Genomic DNA, 23,005 nt, shown 5'->3' on the forward strand with positions numbered 1-23,005 from the left:
ACTAATAGCACTATTGAATTTCCGAATGTATTTATGGTCATTGAATCGCAAAGTGATTAGTACGAACGCTAAAACGCAAATGTGTAAAATTTCAAATGTTCAGACCCAAAATTTGCTGAATAGTGTGCTAGAGACTGCAGAGGTAAAATCTTTTTAACTTTGACCCATTGGAAGCTACATTTTCAACCAAAAACTGATGAAAAAGCTTACCCTATGTCTGAATACACTGTATGTAAATTTTTAAATGTTTAGATTAAAAATTGACTGAGTAATTTAGTAGAGACGTAGAGGTCAATTTGTTTATAACTTTGACCTCAATTTTGACCTCGTAACATTTATTGTTTTAGGCTCAAATCAAATTAATAAGTTTGATCCATGTCCAAGTAACCTACATCTAAAATTTCAAGTGTTTAGATCCAAAATTGGCAGAGGAATTTAGTAGAATTTTCAAAGGTCAAATCGTTGAACTTTAACCCCTTGACAGCCACATTTCTGGCCGAAAATCAATTAAAAAGATTTTTCTAAATCTCAATACCCCTAATATTGAAGCTCGAGTCTGCGGACTGAAAATTTACATATTATTAGGTAGAGAAATGTAACCACACACACACACACACACATTTTCACTTATATATATATATATATATATATATATATATATATATATATATATATATATATATATATATATAATTATTATTATTATTATTATTACTAATATTAAATATATAAATTTAAAAATAATATTTTTCCGTTTCAATTGCAGGATGTAAAATTTTCGGCAACTCCTGTCAAATTTTTTTAACCAAATATGAAATTATGGAAATTAGTAATGGCTTAAAAAAAAAAATCCTGCAAGAGTGACGTTGCATTTGTTTAAAAAGTAGTCTCAACCGTTTTTTTTTGTTTTGTTAATCGTTTTCTTCTGTATTATAATCTATCTCAGTGGCGTGGCAACGCGTGGGGGGGGGGGGCGGTCCGCTCCAGGCGGCTCGTTCCAGGGGGCGGCATTTTGAGAGAGTAAAAAAAATAAATAAATAAAAATAAATGAAAGCTAACAAAAATCTGAAATTTCATGCTGAAAAGGTTGTAAAACATCGGGATTTTTATAGAAATCGGAATCAGAAAAATGTGTCCCTATTTTATGAGCAGCACATGTCAGGGGCGTCATTTTGAATGGTTAAAAATAGAAAATAGAAAAAATAAATGCAATGTAACACAAAATCGGAATTTTTTACCGAAAATCTGAACTTTTGGAGGTATCGGAATCAGAAAAATTTGTCCCTATTTTACAAGCGGCCCATGTCAGGGGGTGGCATTTTGAGAGTGTAAAAATGGAAAATAGAATAAATAAATAAAAATAAATAAAAGTTAACAAGGCATCTAAAATTTTATATAGAGAAGTTTTTAAAAAATCGGGACTTTTGGAGGTGTTGGAATCAGAAAAATGTGTTTTCCTATTTTACGAGTGGCCCATGTCAGGGGGCGGCATTTTGTGAGGATATAAATAGAAAATAGAAAAAAATAAGTAAAAATAAATAAAAGCTAACAAAATATCTTAAATTTTATGCCCAAAAGTTTGTAAAAAAATTGAACTTTTGGCGGTATCGGAATCGGAAAAATGTGTCCCTACTTTTCGAGCGGCACATATCGGGCCGGCATTTTGAGAGGGTAAAAATAGAAAAAATAAATAAAAGTTAACAAAAAATCGGAAATTCTATAACGAAAATATTGTAAAAAATCGGAACTTTTGGAGATATCGGAATTCGAAAAATGTGCCCATAATTTGCGATTCCAAAACTGATTGTTTAAAATTTTTAATTTAATTTTTCATTATTGGTAATAATGATAATTATTTATTGGTTTTAAATTATCACTAAAACTAAAATGATAATAACATCAAAAAAACAATGTAAATTTATTTTATTTGTAAAACAAAGTTTTAAAAAAGGTTGCATAAATTCTCTAGGTAACCTTTCAAAGAAAGCAGTTGATTTACATGTTTAAAAAATTTGGAAAAATTAAACAAAACATTTTTGTCAAGAAAAATACTTTCAACATCACTGATAATTAAATTATACAACGGGAAATTAGCAACAGGACATTACGTAATTTTGGAATTGTAGAAACATTAAGCAAGTACGGAATAAACATCGATTGTAAACAGATTTTATGATCGTCATATCAGGGAATATAATTTTAAATGGGAACTAAGCGCTACATCTCAAATACTATTTAAGTGGCTTTCTATTTGATAGTTTAAATACTGATAAATTTCTGTCAAGTTTGAAACAATCATGGAGTAATTGATATTTTCAAACTATTAACAAAATTTTATAATCACTGACGTATTTATGATTAAACCGGGATTTATTATGATGAATTAATTCTGCTAATGGGATTTTAATTATTTTTTTTTTTTTTTTTGGGGGGGGGGGGTGCTTTACAATACAGAGATTCGAAAAAGTAGTAAGAAATCAAATATACAACAAATAAATTTTCCCATTGGTTATAAAAGTTACTTTGCAACCTACCTGAATAATTTATTGGTGTTTTAAAGTAGTATTAAACGCTTTTTATTTCACTTTAAATATTAACTTTTTAAGAGTTGTAAGAATTCAAAAAGTTGAAACATGTCCCCCCCCTCTTCGTCTTCGTGAAGCAGGAGCGAAGAGCTTCATTTTCAGATTTGTTTTCGCGCACATGTTTGAAAGCTGAACCGCTCAAAAATAGAAAATAAAATACTCAACAGAATGGAAAAGTGGTCAAAAACATATATAACATTTACAATAGAAAATAAAATGAAAGACTCCGTAAGTTCTTGTTTTAGGGGGGGGGGAAGTAGTGACGGTATCCCTCTTTCTCTCTCTCTCTCTCTCTCTCTCTCTATATATATATATATATATATATATATATATATATATATATATATATAGTTAAGTATCTCAGAAAAAAGATTTTATGGAGGGATATCTCACCTTTTGTGGTACTAGTTCGGAACAACACAAGAAGGTGCTTATGCAGAGAAATACCGTGCTATTTTAAAAAAATAGAATTAAAAAAAAAAATTTTTTTTCCGAATATTTGTGTGAATTTTCAAAGAAGGTACTGTAATGGAGAAAAATGAAGGAGAGTGGTGCGGCATTCCATAAAAAGCGAAAAATAAAAGAAGAGGAAGCAGAAAAGAATAAAGGCACGCTGTTGAAATTCATGGAAAAGACTTCTGTGGCCGAAATGGCCGAAATGGCCGAAACGAAAGTCGAAAATCATGCTGAAACCGAAGATGAAGTTTATATTACTAACGTTGATACTGTTACTTCGAAAGTCAACATTGACAGTGTTGATACATCAAAAACTGTCAATGATGATGATGTGTCTGAAGTTGAAGATGTTGGTTTATGGCCAGTTGAGATTAATCGTAAAATTCATGCCATGCTTGTTCGGCAGGGATCTGCCGCTGTGCAGCACCTTGATCATGAATTCAAGGAAGTAGTCCGACCAGGAACAAAAACAAAAGGCGACGTTAGAAAGCTAAAAAATGGTTCTATCGAGAATTGTACAACGGTGAGAACAGCTTGCGAACATAGATGGTGTATTCTCTTTCCACAGAAGCCTTATTTTGCTTCTGCTGCAGACTGTTTTCAACTGGCCTGTTGAGTTTTTCTGCTGATGTGGGTTTTATGAATTGGGGAGATTAAACACAAAAGTATATGAACATGAAGCTAGCACATCTCATGCTCAAGCGTTTCTTAACTGGAAGGATTAGGAGATCTGACTTGCTGAAGGAAAGGTAGTTGACAAAGTAGAGCAACATCTTATTGAGAAGGAAACTAAGAAGTGGCGGGAAATTCTAGCTAGATTGCTGGACATCATCAGGTTTCTCGCTAAGCAGAATCTAGCACTAAGGGGTCACCAGGAAGACATCCAAAATGATGAAAGAAAACAAAGGGAATTTTTTAGAATTGGTAAATTTATTGGCCAAGTATGACCCTGTACTCCGTGAACATTTGGTGAAAGTTAACCTGGGAAAGAAAATCGCTACTTCTTATCTGTCATCAGAAATTCAAAATGAATTTGTGAGCATTTTGGCAAAGTAGGTGAGAAAGAAAACCATAGATCAGATCAAGGAAAGCAAATATTTTTGCATAATTTTTTATAGCACTTCTGATATATCTCACAAGGACTAGATGCATGAGGTGCTGCACAACGTAAAACTTGACAAAAATAAAGTAACAGCGGAGAAATGATTTCTCCACTTCATTGAGACAAAAGGTAAAAGCGCAGAGGATATTTCTCAACTGATTTTGAGAGAACTGGAGAACGATGGGATTCAGATTAGTAACTGTATTGGCCAGGCATTTGACAATGCTGCTATTATGCCAGGCCACTGATCGGGTGTACAGAAACGAATCTCCGAAATCAACCCAAAAGCTCTATTTGTGCCATGCACTAACAATTAATTAAATCTGGCTTGTGTACATGCTGCTTCTATAGCGGTTCACTCAGTTACATTTTTTTTGAATCGGTTATTCTCGTTCTTTTCTGCATCTACACATTGCTGAGACGTCTTGATTCAGTTGACCTAAGTGATAAATGGACTGTGGAAACGAGATGGAGTAGTCGAGCAGATGCTGTAAATGTTGTGGTAAAAAAAAAATTATTGGAAGTCGTCATTACCCTGGAACAGCTTACAGAAGAAGAGGAAACTGCAACCGGAAGATCAGATGCATCTTTAATTCTCAACTCGGTATTGTCGTTTCCGTTTCTTTTATTTCTGAGCCTTTGGAAAACTATTCTCCCAGAAATCAATGATGCCCAGAAGTATCTTCAAGAAAAGGGGCTGGATCTGCAACAAAGTTCTATCAAGCTGACAGCATTGAGAGATTGTCTTCCTCAGAATAGAGAAAAGATGGTGGACACTGCAATTGCCGAGTCAAAAAACTCTACTCTGAAATGGGGATAAGCATGGAGCATTGTATCCGCAAAAAGAAACGAATAGGTGGTGAACGATTGACGGATGCAGCACTGGGGTTTGATACTGAGTTGAGATGGGAAATGCTGTCTGTCATAGAAAGCGTGACTGAAGAAATATCTTGTAGATTTCACAATCGTTCACAATCTTTCACAATCTTGCAAGTAAATACACTTTTTTATGCCGTCAAATCTGCTTGATGATAATTATGATTATCAGCTTACTGAAGTTGACGAAGATATAGAAAAAGATAAATTCTTTGCTGAAAGGAAGAGATTACAGTATTTTGTGAAAGCTTCACGAAAAGACAAAATCAATAGACCTCTTGAACTTCATACAGAGATTCTGTCTCTAATATTGTGATCTTGCTGCGCATTTTCCTTCCCCGAGCTATTAGCGTTGCCAGCTGTGAGCGCCTTTTCTTAAAACTGAACCTCATAAAAAACTACCTTCGATCAAAGATAGGCCAGACAAGGCTTACAGACTTGAAAATCCTCTCCATAGAGAGGGAACTTGTCGATAGAGTGAATTTTGATAGAGTTCTTGATAACTTTGCTTAAAAAAAAAGCGTGAAAAGTATATTTGTAAATTTTCAACCGACTTGATGCCTTGTGATAGTTCTCTAATAAAATATTAATTTATAGCTTTATTTTCAATTCATAAATACATTTATTGAAAAAAAAATTAAAACTATTTTTAAAAGGATTGAAACAATATTAACAGCAACAAATTTCTTAAATTTCGTGCTTACACACACGGATTTCAAAAAGCATGGATACAAGACGTTTTTTCTCTTTGAGAAGTTCGACCTCTTAATAATAACAGAAGAAAGAAAAAAGAAAAGAAAACTACATTGGACTCTCCTCTCCTTAAAACAGCCATGTTTATTTTTGTGAAAATTCGGAAATAACAACAATAAAAAAAAGTAAATAAAAATGATTTTATTATTTCTTAACCTTTTCATTTTTTTACAAATGTTCTCATTTAAATTTATAAAAATAATGTTTTCTAAAATGTGAGATTTTTCATTTCTTAAATTTTGCGTTTAAACTCTTAATAATAACATTATCAAAAAAAAAAGAAAAAACTACATCGGACTATCCTCTCTTTGATACAGTCATGTTATTTGACGAAAATTGGAACTTTAACAACAACAAAAAACTAAATAATAATGATTTTATCATTTTACATTTTCAGGTGTCCAAATGTTCTCATTAAAATTTATTATATTTGTTTGTGTAGCCAATTAATTTAATTTAACATTCTTTTTATAATATGAATTATACGTTTTTGTTTTGAAAATATTTGGTTTCTTTTGTTTCATATTAACGTTTACATAATTCCCTTCAGATTAATGTTTACATAAAATAAAATATGTATCAAATACACTTGAAACCAAGTCACAACGTAATATTAGGAAATAAACAAATATCTTACTTGTTTGAAATTTATAACAAGAACTATACTCCATCCTCAGTGCGTTGTTTTCTCCGAAAATATATTTAAATTATAAATTTCAAACAAGTAAAATATTTGTTTATTTCCTAATATTACGTTGTGACTTGGTTTCAAGCACATTTTATTTTATTTTATTCAAATTAAATCAACATTTCTATATGGAACTCACACCCTAGCCGTTAATGTTTACATACTTATTATTCAAATTATTGAAAAGAAATCGTTAAATTAAATTAAAATTAAAAAAAAAGGGGAATTGCGTAAACATTAATCTAAAGGGAATTGTGTAACCATCAGTTCAATGAAAATAAATATTTTGAGGGCTTTTTGGAATTTTGAAGGTTTTAACAGGATGTCATATGCCAGCAGTGAGAGGGGCGGCAAAACAGGTAATCATATGCCAGCGGGGGGGGGGAGGACAAAACAGGTACTAATATGCCAGCGGGGGGGGCAAAACATGTGAATATATACCAGAGGGGGGGCAAAACAGGTAATTATATGCCAGCGGGGGTGAGAAAAACAGGTAATTATATGTCAGCAGGGGGGAGGGACGTCAAATTTTACGACCTCCCCGGGCGGCAAGAACTGATGCTACGCGACTGATCTGTCTCCTTATTATTTATATTCCTCATAGAAGATGTTATTCATATCTTTGAAAAAATGCCTTAAAGTTATTTACGAATTCAAAAAACTAAATGTTATATATATATTTTTTTTTATTACATGTATATAATCAATTATTTAAAGTTTTTTTTTTTCTTTGAGACTTTCAACAATATGTCTTTTTCAAATAAGGCTTTTCTTTTTTCTTCTTTTTTTTCTCTTCAATCTGCTGGTATTAACCGTGACGATACAGCAAAATATGTGTCTGATCTTGTTGACGAATGTAGAGTAAAGCCTGCATCTAATGTGTCGTGCCTAATTGGTGCCTTTTTTTTTAATAGAAGAGATTGATCACATCATTATATAAAAGTACTAGCAGGCAGTCGACCGTTGCCCGGTCGTAAAATACATTTAAATATGATATTTTAATTTATGGAGATTTCGTATTTATTATCATAGAGCCAATTCTCTCTTGATTATATTTGATGTTGACCCAGATTAGGACCACGAAAAGACAACTCGGAACACAGTATAGGTTTTAAAGATATACTGAAAAAAGGAACAAGTTACAGAGAAAAGTGGTGATGTGAGTTTTACTTGTCAGTCGGATATTGGTAGAGTCCTATAATATCAGTGAGAGAAATTGGTTCTCGATTAATATAGTATTTGGAAGAGTCCATCAATAGGTCGGTAATGGTCCCATAATAATATTGTACCCAATATATAGTAGTGAATTTAAAAGTAAAAAGGAAAATGACTTAGGTGCCATCAGTTAGAGCCAAAAACAAAACATTTAGCGCTTCAGTCATAGTTGTTACCGTTTTAGCTATCGTTAGATGGATGACAAATAGTTTAAAATAAACTGTTTTCATAAAAATGTATGTATAAATGTCTATCTTTGCACATGACATAGACAGACAGACGATGTCATATATATATATAAAATAATGGTCCACAAAAAATGCAAACATTTGACTTGCCTCGTGCCACTCTGTGACCTTACATCTCAGAGAAAATGCAGTGAAAAAATGGAGACAGACAGACACACACACAGACATAGTGAGTTTTATATATTAGATTATTATTATTCTTTCTTATTGCTGTGTAGATTAAAATAAAGTGATTTATTATTTTGTCATCTAATTTACAACCGTGTCTGTGGTATGTACAGATGGGTTTTTTTTTCACCCCAAACAATGCATTTTGCCACTTGGATAGTAAGAGGCTACTATTTAAGAGCATGTCTAACAGAGAATAAATGGGGAGTTGAACAGCGAGATATCTGTTCACATTGCATGTAACCTACAGTCAGGGAAGCAGGCAACAGAGTTTAACAGTCCGAGGGAGCAAACTATTGGAGTAGACGGTTTTCCAGCATCAACAGTCAAGGGGTGAGATTTTGTTGCTTGTTGAGTTAGTCGAGAGTGTGTACGTATTGGGGACACATATATCTATATGCCCCCCCCCCCCAATACTTTATTTCTAACATTTAGACGATTTTCTGAATCGGTCAAGCTCCACACAGAATCTGACACAGACATGGTGCTAAAATTAATCAACCATTATGAATATCACAGTCCAATCTGGAGATAGCATTACAAAATCACGTGTAATAATTGACTATGATTAGATAGTGCAAGTCTTATTGGAAGACTTAAATACGATTAGTACTAATAAATGTTTGTTGTACGTGAAATGATTTAATCAAAGCATATCCGGTCCGGAAACATTTTGATATGACCACATTACAAATGTTATCAGCTCTTCAAAGGCTCATATGGAAAAGGTCAATTAACTTATGGATGGATAGAATTGTTTTCTCTTCTATTGAAGAGTGCTAGACGTACCCGTGACCCGTTGGGCCACAATCATTACCATATTTATTCTTCTGGTGCTACCAGATCAGGCTGTCTGGCTACCTGACATAAAATACATCGAACATTGATGTTATTGTTTTTCCCCCTTCCCTTTGCAAAACTCAATCATGTTCTGCAAAGTCAAAAACAAAAACAATTTTCCTCTACAAAACAATCAAACCAAACACCATAAATAGATATTTGGAGATATAAAGAACTTGAAGTGTACAAATATTTCCCAAATTACTGGAGTTGGCATTAAATAACCTTAAAAGGGTCGATGTGCCGTAAGACAAAACAACCAATACAAACTATTTTACCTTGATTTGATTTAAAAATTCATAAACTGTGACACGTCTGTTCAGATATCTTTCTTTCATAATTGTTTAGAAGAGTAAAAAATGGACTTTGGGTTTACTTTCAGCGGCCATGTCAGTCTTGCTTCCTTATTTTGTACTTTACTTGTTACATATCATGAGTGATGTTTCTGACATGGAACATAACTCAATCCTAGAACTAAGGTATATTTTAGCAGGTGTTTTGTGTTATTAAAATATACAGGTAAAGGCTTCAGCAAACAAATGTTGACTCACTGACTGACATTTACATATATACATTATTAGCAATTCAGCCTGGCTTTGCTCGGGCCCTATGTACTATTCATAGTGAAACCAATGGTATCTACTTAATTGTCATGTCACAGTGATAAACATGTCCAAAAATTACGAAAAACGATAAGGTAGTAAATTAATTATTAATGAAAACAGTTTTCAAAGACAATTAGCGAAAATTGAGTTTTGATAAATTTTTAAAAGTTATCAGAAAATATTTATCTCCCTTGTTACGATTTGAACTCTCTGATTTCCTTTTTTTTTTTTTTTTTTAGCAAAACTCAATTTTTCGTTAATTGTCTTTGAAACCCGTTTTCATTAATAATTAATTTTTTATCTTATCGTTTTTCACAATTTTTGGGTAGGTTCATTATTGCAACATAACAATTAAATAGATTACCATTGATTTTACTTGAAATTCAATATTTCGATTTTCAAATTTCGCTATTATGACAAAGAAACGCCCAAATTTTGTAATGATTCAAGTTGCTTAAGAATCATTTTTGTTCATGCGTTGTTTTTATTTTTTTTGCAGGATAATTGTCTTGGCAACTACTCTCCTTGTGGTCAATTTTGATACGGATGCGGCATGCATGAAGGATTTAAAGGGACATGTCTTTGGATACCTGGTGATACTCTCCGTTTGCCTCGTGGTAGAAGGATGCATAGCATGGACCAGTATGAGGGGAAGCATAATAAATACCGAACCGAGACGATATATGCAACATTTTATTTACATGAGATTAGGTAAGTAATTTTTGCTATATAGCAGGGGTGTCCATTATGTTGATCGCGGTCGACTGGTCGATCCCAGAGACTTGCGGGTAGATCGCATGATATTGAAAAAAAAAAAAGTGTTAGTGCTGGCAAACTTTCAGAACCTCGCGGCAGAGCTGGAGACACAAGAGCTGTCATGTGTGCAGATTAAGAGTGCATGCGAGATAAAACAAATTGGCAATTATCCGTCAGAGTTCGACAAATGCTTTAAAGACTTTGCTTTACTCGACTTAACCGCTGCATTTATGTTTTACTCTTTCTAAAAAGATGCTGAGGTTGTTTCACTTGCATTGAAAATTGCAACCTGAAGTCTTCTGGAGTAAAGGATGAGATTCTGACACTATAAGCCGACGTTCACCTGATGCAAAGTTCATGGATAATTATGGAACTTACTCACAGAGGACCGCAACATCAGTAAATGTGCTACCTTCTTGACTGCATTATTTGGATGTACTTTTTGTTTTTATGTGAGTCAGTCTTTTCCCACACGAAGATCATAAAGTCCAAATACCGCTCCATCATGACTCATGAGCATCTATAAGTCTACTTGAGGTTGGCTATTAGCAGCTACTGTCCTAACTATGCATCCCTGACTGATTCCATCTAATGCAAGTCATCATAGTAAGGCAATGACAAAAAATGTACAGAGCTGTACTGCGCAATATGGGTTGATGCAATAATTTAATGTACACCTGCATATACTGTATATATAAAAATAATTTACAATATATTTATAAATAATGTGTTTTGTATTTTTAGTAGGTGGCAAATCATTTAGACTTAGTCATCTCATAAGTAGCTTTCATGTTGATAATATGTGTGTGCATCCCTGATATATAGCATACAGATCACGATCTGGCTGTCGAAAACAGGTGTTTCCAAACTATGATTCATAGACTAAATCTGGCCTTTTGCATGGTCTATTATGAAGTCTACATAGATTTTAGTTTTACTGGTAGTTTAAAATCAATAAATATTTATTATTTTATTATTACTATCAGCAGTGGAAGATTTTGTTTTAAACAAAATCAAATAAAAAATTGTAATTAAAGGAATCGTTTTTGGCATCGAAAAATAAGCACAAATCTTTTTTGATTCTGATACCCCCCAACAGTTCAGATTTCCTATTGTGTCAAAATTATTAATCGTCAACCCCCCCACATATATATCGTCACAGTCGCCTGACGAAGTCCCATTGACTGAAACAGACAGCTATTTGTAGCGATCAAATGTAACTGTTTATTTTTGAATAAATAAACATAATAAAAATAAAATATAAAAAAAATAAAACGCATAAAAATAAAAAATAAAACGCATATTTGCTCTACAAGAGTATTGAGCACTTTCTTCAGTTTTTATTAATTACCATTTCTACTAAATATATATATATATATATATATATATATATATATATATATATATATATATATATATATCCTTGCTTGAGGTAGTTGCCTGTCTAGCCGCACTGTATGTGGATGACTATAATGCTCCTCATCTTGAGTTGAGCATATTGAGAAGTGATACACGAATTACCATTAGCGTATAAAGCGATGCTCTTTGTGTAAACAAATCGAGCTTAGGTATTTTGGACGATGTCAAAACATCGTTAAACTCACAACTCGATCACCAGCTTCCGATAGCGTAGTGGTTAGGAGCATTGACTGTCGTACAAACGGTCGGGTTTCAATCCTTGCTTGAGGTAGTTTCCTGTCTAGCCGCACTGATGAGCTGTGAAACAGCAAAACAGTACTGTATGTGGATGACTATATATATATTATTTTACACTACATTTTATTTTGCACCAAACTGCAAAAATTTATTTTTCCCCTCCTCTCCAAAGTCCAAATGTATATTTTTATTTATTTTTGAGACTCTTCCCGAGCACTGTGAAAAAGAAAAAAACCTCTTATGTTTTCTATATGTCTCTCAGATGCTACTTACAATATTCATTGTTAAATGAGTGCATCCTTCCTAAAGTAGTGTTGAGTTAATTCCTCTTTAATAATTGATTATTTTGTGTATTCTCTGCCAGGGGGCGCTTATAAACGACTCAGTCATGCAACTCGATTGACTAGTTATTTGTATTAGATAGATAGAGCTGCATTAGTAATTGACATATCAAGTTGTTTTAGATGTAAATAATGACGTGGACCGATGATTCAGTGTCATCATCATAGTCGGCCATTTTACATGCTAGTATGTTTTGGGTGACTTTTAGGAAATTGACTTGGAAACTGATATATTTCTGGCCAGGTCTTTATTTAGCCTTCTTTCTCTTATGTCCATCCTCATCAATTCCTCCCATGTTTTCCATGACCTTCACCTCTCAACTGACCCTACTACCTCAACTGTTCAACACCCCCAAAAACTGTCATCTGTTCTTTCAGCATGGTCAGATCACCATAATCTCCTGTTCTGCAGACATCTCCCTATACTATTCATATTTAATATTCCTCAGAGAGTCAATCAGATTTAGCTCTTCTGTAAGACTCATGTTGCACATTAATTGTATCATTCTCATATCATTTCTCTCCTTGCAATGCATGTCCTCAACCCTTCACTGTCCAAGTTTCATTTTCATATATCATAACACTGTGTACACATGCCTGATAAACTCTGCTCTTGATCAACAGTGGTAATGCTCTGCTTGTTAGTAATGACAGAAACTCCTAGAATTTACTCCTTTCATTCCTATATCTTGCAGTCACGCTAAGGTGAAAACAGTAAACAAAGTGAAGAAAAGTACTTGTCTCATGTGCCTCAGTCACATCAAAGACCTCGTTATCTTGACACCATAGAAATTCAGGAAGAAAATTGGATCGTGTTTCTGAATGTTTTAGATAAGGATCTATAATCTGGATTACTGTTCTCATCGTGAATGTTAATTGCACAATGTTTCAGCCAATGCATGTAATCCGATCGTTACTTGGTTTGTCGTGTGGATGTTTCTTGAAACTGTTATGTTCTGCGAATGGGTATCAGCTCCTTGGGTGTTAGACACAATGAAACGATAGGCACATCCCTTACATCAAGGGGGTCGATATGGTGTCGCCAGCATTTCCATCGTCGTTAATGGCAGGCAGGAACCTCTGCTGCTGAAATTGAATGCTTGTACAAAACAGTGAACAAAGATATTTTTCTTATAAAAATAAAACTATTTTATTAAGTGTTGAAGTGCATTTTTAACTCAACCCGGCGCATATCGTCGATGGTTGGCGCAAAACTGCTGTGCGTCCGTATCGTTTTAAGTGGCAACTGTTTTACAGTGTGATTCAATTCTCCTCTCTTTCTTCATTGGGGAGAGAGAGAGAGAGAGAGAGAGAGAGAGAGAGAGAGAGAGAGAGAGAGAGAGGTATAAAATTTGATACAAGCTCAAAATGAAATGTTATTTTATTTTTCAAACTGTTGTCAGTCAGCAGACGTGACCGCTATCACCCTTTCGCACCCAGTTTCACAAAACACCTGTTTATCTCCCGCGTTGACAGCATCAACCTTTAAATCTGTGCACTCGCTGAGTTTGTGTTTGTTTCCCCATGAGAATCGAGCAAGTTTGGCACAAGATTGATTAATGTGGGGAACTGTGTATCCCTCTAAAAGGGCTCTCACCCATTGTGCCACAGTAACCTCCAACTTTTTTCAAGTGTATCTTGTTGAACTCGGAAATCTGCATTGAAATTTTGAATGGAAAACTTCAATCCATACTCTCATTCTGTCAGCCATAACCAAGTAGAAGCCTTAAATTATTTGCAATTCTTAGTATTGCTCACACTGAAGATTGAACCTTCAACCTTCAGAAGAGTTTCACTTAGAACTGAATTTCACATAGTACTTTATATGTTACAACTCGGGTCCTTGCAGACAGTTGCAATACTAAGAATTTCAAATTCCTCTGTAAATTCAGGTCCAAATTAATGTAGAAAATTGAATGAAAATTTCCAGAAACATGCATCAGTTATTGGTAGGAAGACTTCTACTTGGTCATGGCTGACGGAATGAGAGCATTCTACCCTCGTGAATTAAATAAAGGATTCCATTCCAAATTCCGTGCACATTCCTGAGTTTGACAAAGAATCCAGAGTTCGACAAGATACACCTGAAGAAGATCGGAGGTTACATCGGTTAAAACGTTGTGAAAATAACACTCAGGATGAGAACAGTAGTCCGAATAATACAAATGGATCAATCTTTTGCAAAAGAAAGTCTACGTGACAAAAACAAAACGAACAAACAAACAAAAAAAAGAATCAATTCATACTGGTACCTTAATAGATTTGGATGAGAAAAGGAGTAACGTTCAGCTTTTTATAAATCCTTTTGATTAAATCTCGGAAAGGCTTGGCTGCTGAACTGCAAATTAAGTTTTACAGACAATTTCTAACGATTTTTTTCCAAAAGTAGTTTGTTGTGAGAAATAGATGTTTAATTAAAACGTAAAATTTGCTGGCACAGACTGCAAGCACAGCATGCCATGTTCAAATTTCAGCAAAACTGTTCAAGTCATATGCGAGTATTTTTTTTTATTATTCAATTCAATTGATACATCATCATCACCATCATCATCATTGATTTAACGTCCATTTTAAACAAGTGTTATATAGTTCATTATTAGTATTATTCGTTTTGTTGTTAAAAGAGGTTCTTAGAGACTTAGGGAGAGATGTATAGAGAGAGGGATGTTGTTGTAAGAGATATTTTTCGTGTTATGACGATTTTTATATATATAAAAATGTTCGTACTTATAAGTGTAGATATGAGATGTAGAGTTCACATTGTAGATATGAGATGTGTATGTCAAGACATTTTGAAACACATGATATACAAGACATATAATAACAATTTTCACTTTACCTTTTGGTAGAATTACAACACAAAGACGACGTTTATAAAAACACATGATGGGTTTATTTCTTCTCACGACCGACCGTGGTTTTCTGAGTCAAGAATTCAAAGCTTCACATTCTAAGTTTCAAAAGTGACCGTCTCACTTCTAGACGTTCGAATGCCCATGTCTGGACTGTCGTCTGTCGTCCTCAGACTCTCTCTAACTCTCCCCAGTTTCTCCCAAGTTTCTAACTATATCTAGAACTTCCCATTTTCCATGACGTCATACACATGTTAAAACATGTGTCCTCTTTCACGTGTTCTGGACATGCGTGTCCAAAACTTTTTCTTTTGTTTGCAAAAGGAATTTTAACCTATATTCCCAATAACCTATATTTCCAATATGTTAAAAACATGTTTATTAAATTATCTTGTAAAGTTGCATTCCTCAATTGAATTTTTTATAACAGAATTGACAACGCACATTCTTTTCTTGAAACTTTTTTTTCTCTAAGTTAAACAATGGTTTGTTTTACATTCCATTGCTAATTCTCTCTCGTAATCTATTTCTAAACCTAAATTACGAGGTTCGAATTTCGTCTTTGCTATTTCATTTTCATTTTAACTAAATCTCTCTATTTTTATACTTACATGAAAAGGGGACAGCCCTTATCATGTAACACAAGGCTTTGAAAATTTTGCTGTTAAATTTTAATTCAAGCTAAAAATTGACTTTTCGGTGAACAGGACACAAAATTGCCTTTAAATCTATATATCTATAAAAGTAAAATCATCTGTGTGTGTGTGTGTGTGTGTGTGTGTGTGTGTGTGTATACATTTCCCTACCAAACTACTCTGTCAATTTTCAGTCTACAGACTCTAGATTTAACATAAGGGGTATTTGAAGTATTGAGAAAATCTTTTTAATCGGTTTTCGGCCAGAAATTTGGTTGTCAAGGGGTCAAAGTTCAATGATTTGACTTTTGAAAGCTCTACCAAACTCCTCTGCAATTTGGAGTCTAAACACTTGAAATTTTAGATGTAGGTTACTTGGATATGGATAAAACTTTTTAATTTGATTTGAGCGCAAAGCAATAAATGTTCAGGAGTCAATATTGGGGTTAAAGTTTTAAAAAAATTGACCTCTGCAGTCTCTAACAAATTTCTCAGCAAATTTTGGGGCTAAATATTTGAAATTTTATATAAATTGTAGTCAGACATAGGGCAAGCTTTTAATCGGTATTTAGCAGAAAATTTGGCTGCCAAGAGGTCAAAGTTCAAAAGATTTGACCTTTGCAGTCTCTAGCAAACTATTCAGCAAATATTTTGTCTAAACATTTGAAATTTTACATAAAGGGTATTCAGACATTCAGCAAGCTTTTTAATCAGCTTTTGGGCGAAAATTTAGCTGCCAAGATGTCAAAATTGAAAGAGTTGACCTTTGCAGACTCTACGAAACTCTTCCACCAATTTTGGGTCTAAACACTTGAAATTTTAGATAAAGGTTCCTTGGACATGGATCAAACTATTAACTGGATTTGAGACCAAAATAATAAATGTTAAGGGTTCAAAATGTGGGTCAAAGTTAAAAAACTGACCTCTCAGCCAATTCTTGGTTTAAGCATTTGAAATTTTACATAAAGTGTATTCAGATATAGCGCCAGCCTTTTAATCGGGTTTTGCCTGAAATTTTCGTTACCAAGGAGTCAAAGTTAAAAAGATTTGACCTTTGCGGTTTCTAGCAAACTATTAAGTAAATATTTGGTCTAAACATTTGAAATTTAACATAAAGCGTATTCAGACATTCAGCAAGCTTTTTAATCAAATTTTGAGCGAAAATTTGACTGCCAAGATGTCAAAGTTGAAAGAATTGACCTTTGCAGACTCTACGAAACTCTTCCACCAATTTTGGGTCTAAACACTTGAAATTTTAGATAAAGGTTCCTTGGACATGGATCAAACTATTAACTGGATTTGAGACCAAAATAATAAATGTTAAGGGTTCAAAATGTGGGTCAAAGTTAAAAAACTGACCTCTCAGCCAATTCTTGGTTTAAGCATTTGAAATTTTACATAAAGTGTATTCAGATATAGCGCCAGCCTTTTAATCGGGTTTTGCCTGAAATTTTCGTTACCAAGGAGTCAAAGTTAAAAAGATTTGACCTTTGCGGTTTCTAGCAAACTATTAAGTAAATATTTGGTCTAAACATTTGAAATTTAACATAAAGCGTATTCAGACATTCAGCAAGCTTTTTAATCAAATTTTGAGCGAAAATTTGACTGCCAAGATGTCAAAGTTGAAAGAATTGACCTTTGCAGACTCTACGAAACTCCTCCGCCAATTTTGGGTCTAAACACTTGAAATTTTAGATGTAGGTCACCTTTTTAATATTTATATATATACATATGCACATAAATTTATGAACAGTGCATAGGGCTAGAGAAAAGCTGGGCTGAACTGCTAGTAAGGAATAAAATCAAACTGATTTTAGAAAAATAATTCCAACCTAAACTATTTCTGGACAGGTTTTTATTTATCCCTCTTTCTCTCAAGTTCATTATTATCATTTCTTCCGTATTTTCCTCGCCCCTCCCCTGTGAATCGGACCTGCTACCTTAACTGTTTTTCACCTACTAACTCAAAAACTTACATTCATTCTTTCAACGTGGCCATACCATCAAACTCACATCTCTCTATATTGTCCAGATTTCTTTCCACGCATTGTCTATGGACATGCGACCATCCTGTACCTTCATAACTTATTGGTTTCTGTTTCCCATTTAAACGCAGTATATTTAGTTATTTTTGAGTGAATGAAATGTAAGCATATCTCTTCTAAGTATGACTTTGTTGGGAGAGTAAACTTGGTCGAAATTAATGTAGAAAGTTATAAAATTGACTGAAACTGTTAATTTCTGGAAACATGCATCAGTTATTGAGAGGAAGGGTGACCATATTGGAATTATGTATAGCAGCTGCCTTTATCGTTCCGTGATGAAGAAGAAAATCGATTTTACTTTATTAATATAGTAGATAGATAAATGTTTTTTTTTTTTTACACAGGAATCACCACTTATCAAGGCCTGGAGGCCACTCGAGGATAAGGGTTAATGGGTATACATTAGTCAATTTGATTATAGTGTAGTAACATAAGTAGTGGGAATTTTGTAAATTGGATTACTTCGGGGGACGGTTCATCAAGAACTTGTTTACGTTGGACTTGAAAACAATCAGATTGTAGTCAGCTGGATAGCAGGCAAACAGAAGAGAATTCCACAGGCGTGTAGTTCTAAGAAAGAAGTTTTGTTCATGGAATCTACATTTAGATTTAGGCACGTTGTCATTTGCCTTTATTATTTTTTTCTGTTAGCTTTTAGCAAGAAGAATAAGGTTTGAGTGTGTTTTAGTTAATTTCGTTGTTTTTATTGATGGGAATGTTTCCTGATTTATGCATGAGACTACTTAAGTAAAGTGGACCTCCTAGGACTATAATTTCATGGTTTTATTAAATATCTTGGCAATTACGTATTTGCGTGAATTTATTTTGTTCTCTTTCGTTTTAAATGGAAATATCTTCCAGTACAGTTTTGAGAACTTTTTTCTTTTTTCCACGTCTGACAAAACGATTTACAGAGAACATTTGCATCAGTCTGACAGCAAAAAAGGCCAACGAAATGGCCCAGCTTCAGTAAATATACTTGAAACATGAAAAAAAAAAAAAAAAATTACCTCCATAAAAATGTCACAAACTCCACCTTTACTTTTTAAAACTGTTTGAAGACGGATGGGCTCTGTTAGTTTTGTACTTGTCCTCGTCACATAAAACATGGGAAGATAGATAAAGATTTGATGGTCACAACAGCTGTGGTGCGCCAACGTTCAGCAGACTGGAAAATACAGGGTGTCTCAACATGATCTGACAGGTTTGAAGGTCAAAAAAAAAAAAATTTTAAATAGTAAGTAAACAAGGAAAATATATATTTTTTAATTTTTTAATGTACGTATTTAACACATGATTGTACGTGTTTTAAAAGTACGTATTTCACGCAGTCTTAAATATTAAATCGGCCAAATGTTTCCTATCATTGCTAACACACGATTATAAACGTTCATGAAAGTTTTCAATAACTCGATGGATTATTTCGGGTGGAATAGCAGCAATTTCAGAACGAATAGTTCATTTTAATTCTTCAAGAGATCGAGGGCAGTGTCTGAATACGTTTGACGTCAAATATCCCCACAAGAAAAAATTGCAGGAGTTTAGATAAAGCGATCTTACGGGCCAACTGATATCACCATGCAAACAAATCAAATGATTCCGGAACATTTCCTTAAAAAAAAAATGCATAAATACAGATATAAATAGATTTTAACCTTATTAAAATAAAATGGCCTTTGTACATACATTTAAAAAAATTTACAAAAAAAAAGATTGTTTTATCTAATTGTTATTTAGGTCTTTTGACCTACAAATGTGTCAAATGATTTTGGGACACCTTGTATGTACATTTTGGGATATACCGATTAGCAAATTGACCGATTACCAATTAATCGACATATGGTAATCGGCCGATTACTAGGTTTTCTAATGCCGAATTATCAGAAAATTTTGTTGTCATAAATGATATTAATATTAATCAAATTATATTCTAAACGAAGACAAGTTAACTCCGTTTTTTGCTTGCCATTGAAAATTTATCAAAGAGACATGCCTCGTCTACATCATATTATCAAATAATAGGCATGATGTGCTGTTAACTTGTAGACTTTTACAACTGCATTGAATTTGAGGAAAATAAATGTAAGCATATGAAAAATTTCCCTCCTTTCTCTTCCTATGGAATTATCATCATTATTTTGTACTTTAAATCACTGTCAAAATAAAATTATTACTTCATCTTTCAGTTTTCATGTTGAGGAATTGTACAGTAAATTGCGACGATGTGCCTACATCAAGCATTCTTCATCAGTCATACTCTTGTTACTCATTTTTGGACACTTGCTTCCATGACATATATATTTTTTTTATTTTTCTGGTTAAGATAATGTTTATTTTATTGAGATAAGATACTAATTAGATATCAGACATAAGTAATTAAAATATGTAAAAATAAATTAACTAAATATTGACCTTTAATTATTATGGCAACCAGTTTCTGTTGGAAGTATTTTGATGTCAGTCCCAAGAATAAGAAAACAGCGCTGCCTGCAAGTTATGTCAAAGGGTGGCAAATCAGCAAAAACTTTTACAATGACTAATATGTGAAACCATCTTAGAAAAGTTCGTTCAAAAGAAGCAAAAGTTGCAGATAAGAAAAGGAAGCACAATGGATATTCGGGGACAGACATTCCAGTAACAAGTGCCAGCAAAACACCAAACTACTATAGAATCAATATTGGCTAAAAAGCAAGTTTGGGATATTAATGACCACAGGTCACAAGAGATTCATTATCTAATAGGAGAAATGATTGCTGTTGATATTCAATCATATTCTGTAGCATCTAACATTGGATTTAAAAGTCCAATCACAAAACTTTGTTCAAATTACAGTATTTCCAATATATTTACAAAAGTAAAAACAAAAATTCAATAATTTCTTCATAAGCATTTCTTTGACTACAGACATTTGGATAGCTGCTATAAATAATGCTCTCTTTCTGAGTTTGACAGGTCATTGGCTTTCAAATGGCTTCGAACAGTGCAGAGCTGTGCTTAGAGTTGCTCTATTCGCTGGTTCACACACAGGTGCAAGAAGAAGTTAAGAATTGCGCAGTGTTCTGGATGAGAATATATTCTTCAATAAAGTTTGTTAGTTTTACAGGATTCAGGAACAAATATGGTTGCTGGTGTCCAGGAATGTGTTTAGAATCACTATCATGCTTCATACATACATTGCAAATCTCAATGAATTACTCATTATTTTTCCAGCAGGCTGTTAAGACAATCATTACAAATAACAGACATATAGTCTCTCACTTTAGTCACTCTCTAGTAGTAATTAGCAAATTAACTGAAATACAGGATCAGCTTCATTTGAAAAAAAAAACAAACTCATTCAAGATGTGACCTCAAAATGGAATTCAACATATTATATGCTAAAAAAATAGTTAGAACAGTGAAAGCTCTTGTAATGTATGCTGTTGATAATAAGATTCCTACCTTAATAACTTACCAACGGGGACTTGCTAAAAAAAATTGTCCAGTTACTGAGTCTGTTTGAAGAAATCGCCAAAGAAGCAAGTCACAGAATTTCGACCATATCGATGATAATATCTAGAATTTTAGCTTTGAGGTTATTTCTTTCAAAAGCTGTCCAATCTAATTCTGATATTTCTGACTTTAGTGGAATCCTTACTACTGTTGAACAATTTAATGAATAAATAGAGACAAGATTTTCATCTAATCTAAATGATAAAAGCTTGTGTGTACTTTCCTAGATTCAAGATTCAAATTTAAATTTCCAAAGATAACATGAAAAACACCATTAAGAACTGGATTCTACATCTTCTACTTTTTACTGATGATAATAAGGCAGAATCAGCAGGATACACTTCTCCAAGCTCAGTTGAGGATCAAGAAGATCAAAGTGAAAGTAAAACTATATCTTTTTCGAGACTGTTTGATGAATTAGCTTCAAATACGCCCACAATAACAAATAAAAAATTAGACAAGGTAGAAGCTGAATTAAACCTGGAGACTTCAACTACAACAGAAATGCAAGAACCACAATCTAAACTCAAAAGGAGTAAATGCCTTATGATTAAGTGCACAAAAGGGCTTGATTATTATGTAGCTTTACCACTACTCACAAGAGATGATGATCCATTTCAGTGGTGGAAGAAGACACAGGAGACCTTACCACTGCTGAGTAAACTGGCTTAAAAATATTTCAGCGCACCACCTTTAACTGTGGAGAGTGAGAGACTCTTTAGTACAGGTGGTAATGTGTATGAACCTATGAGGAACAGGCTGTGTACTAGCAATGGAGAAACTCTAATGTTTCTAAAATACAACTTAAAAGCATTCAACTTTAAATACTGAGGAGCCTATGAGAGCAGAGGAAAGGCAGCAAGAATAGAAGAGGAAGTAGAGCAACAGCTTATAGTTATTCATATAAAGAATTACAATTTGTACTTCGTAGTTGGCTTGTAATTATTTTTCTTATCTAATTGCTTAATTACATTCATTTAAGATCTGGAAATTGTACTTTGTATTTTGTGATTTTATTTAATAAAGGCAAAAACAATAATAGTGGCCAGACACTTGACAAATGTTAAATTAAATTAGCAGTTGATGTGTCAAAGCTATTTGATGAGTCACTTAGCAGTGATGAAATGGTTTAAATTTAATAGGAAAGAGAAAAGTAATTAATTGGCTGATTAATCGGTTGATTAATCGGCAAATTCTACTTTGTATTTTGTCATTTTATTTAATAAAGGCAAAAAGCAATAATAGTGGCCAGACACTTAACAAATGTTAAGTTAAATTAGTTCATGTGTCAAAGCTATTTGATGAGTCCCTTAGCAGTGATGAAATGGTTTTAATTTAATAGGAAAGAGAAAAGTAATTAATTGGCTGATTAATCGGTTGATTAATCGGCAAATTGACCGATTAATTAACCGATTAATCACCCACTTTACCGATTAGGCCGATTACCGATTATCTGTTGATTAATTACACCCCTAATGTACATGTTGCTCTTTTAGTGTTGTTGTGTTGTTGTTATTGTTGTTGACAGTCGGTTCATTTAGTCCACAGAGATGGGAATATTAGTTACATGGAAGAAGAAAGGCAGAGTTATTTTTCCGTTGTGATGAACATTTGGAAAGAATTTTATTAACCACAATTGTTTATTTACTGAGTTAAGGTTCTTTTTCTTTTACGGTAAATATTATGCATGCA

The 23,005-nt window shown here is 33.4% G+C and overlaps 1 protein-coding gene across 1 annotated transcript in view; it reads left to right on the top strand.

Moving 5' to 3' along the window:
* The window catches only part of LOC145276934 (diacylglycerol lipase-alpha-like), a 285,454-nt gene that overhangs the window by 93,224 nt on the left and 169,225 nt on the right, over positions 1-23,005 (top strand). The window contains exon 2 of the mRNA XM_080128420.1: positions 10,036-10,247. Within this exon, the coding sequence (XP_079984546.1) occupies positions 10,036-10,247 (212 nt within the window). The remainder of the gene's footprint in view (positions 1-10,035; positions 10,248-23,005) is intronic.

This window comes from Euprymna scolopes, chromosome 5 (assembly GCF_053919585.1).
Source record: "Euprymna scolopes isolate OS-2025 chromosome 5, ASM5391958v1, whole genome shotgun sequence".
NCBI lineage: Eukaryota > Metazoa > Mollusca > Cephalopoda > Sepiida > Sepiolidae > Euprymna > Euprymna scolopes.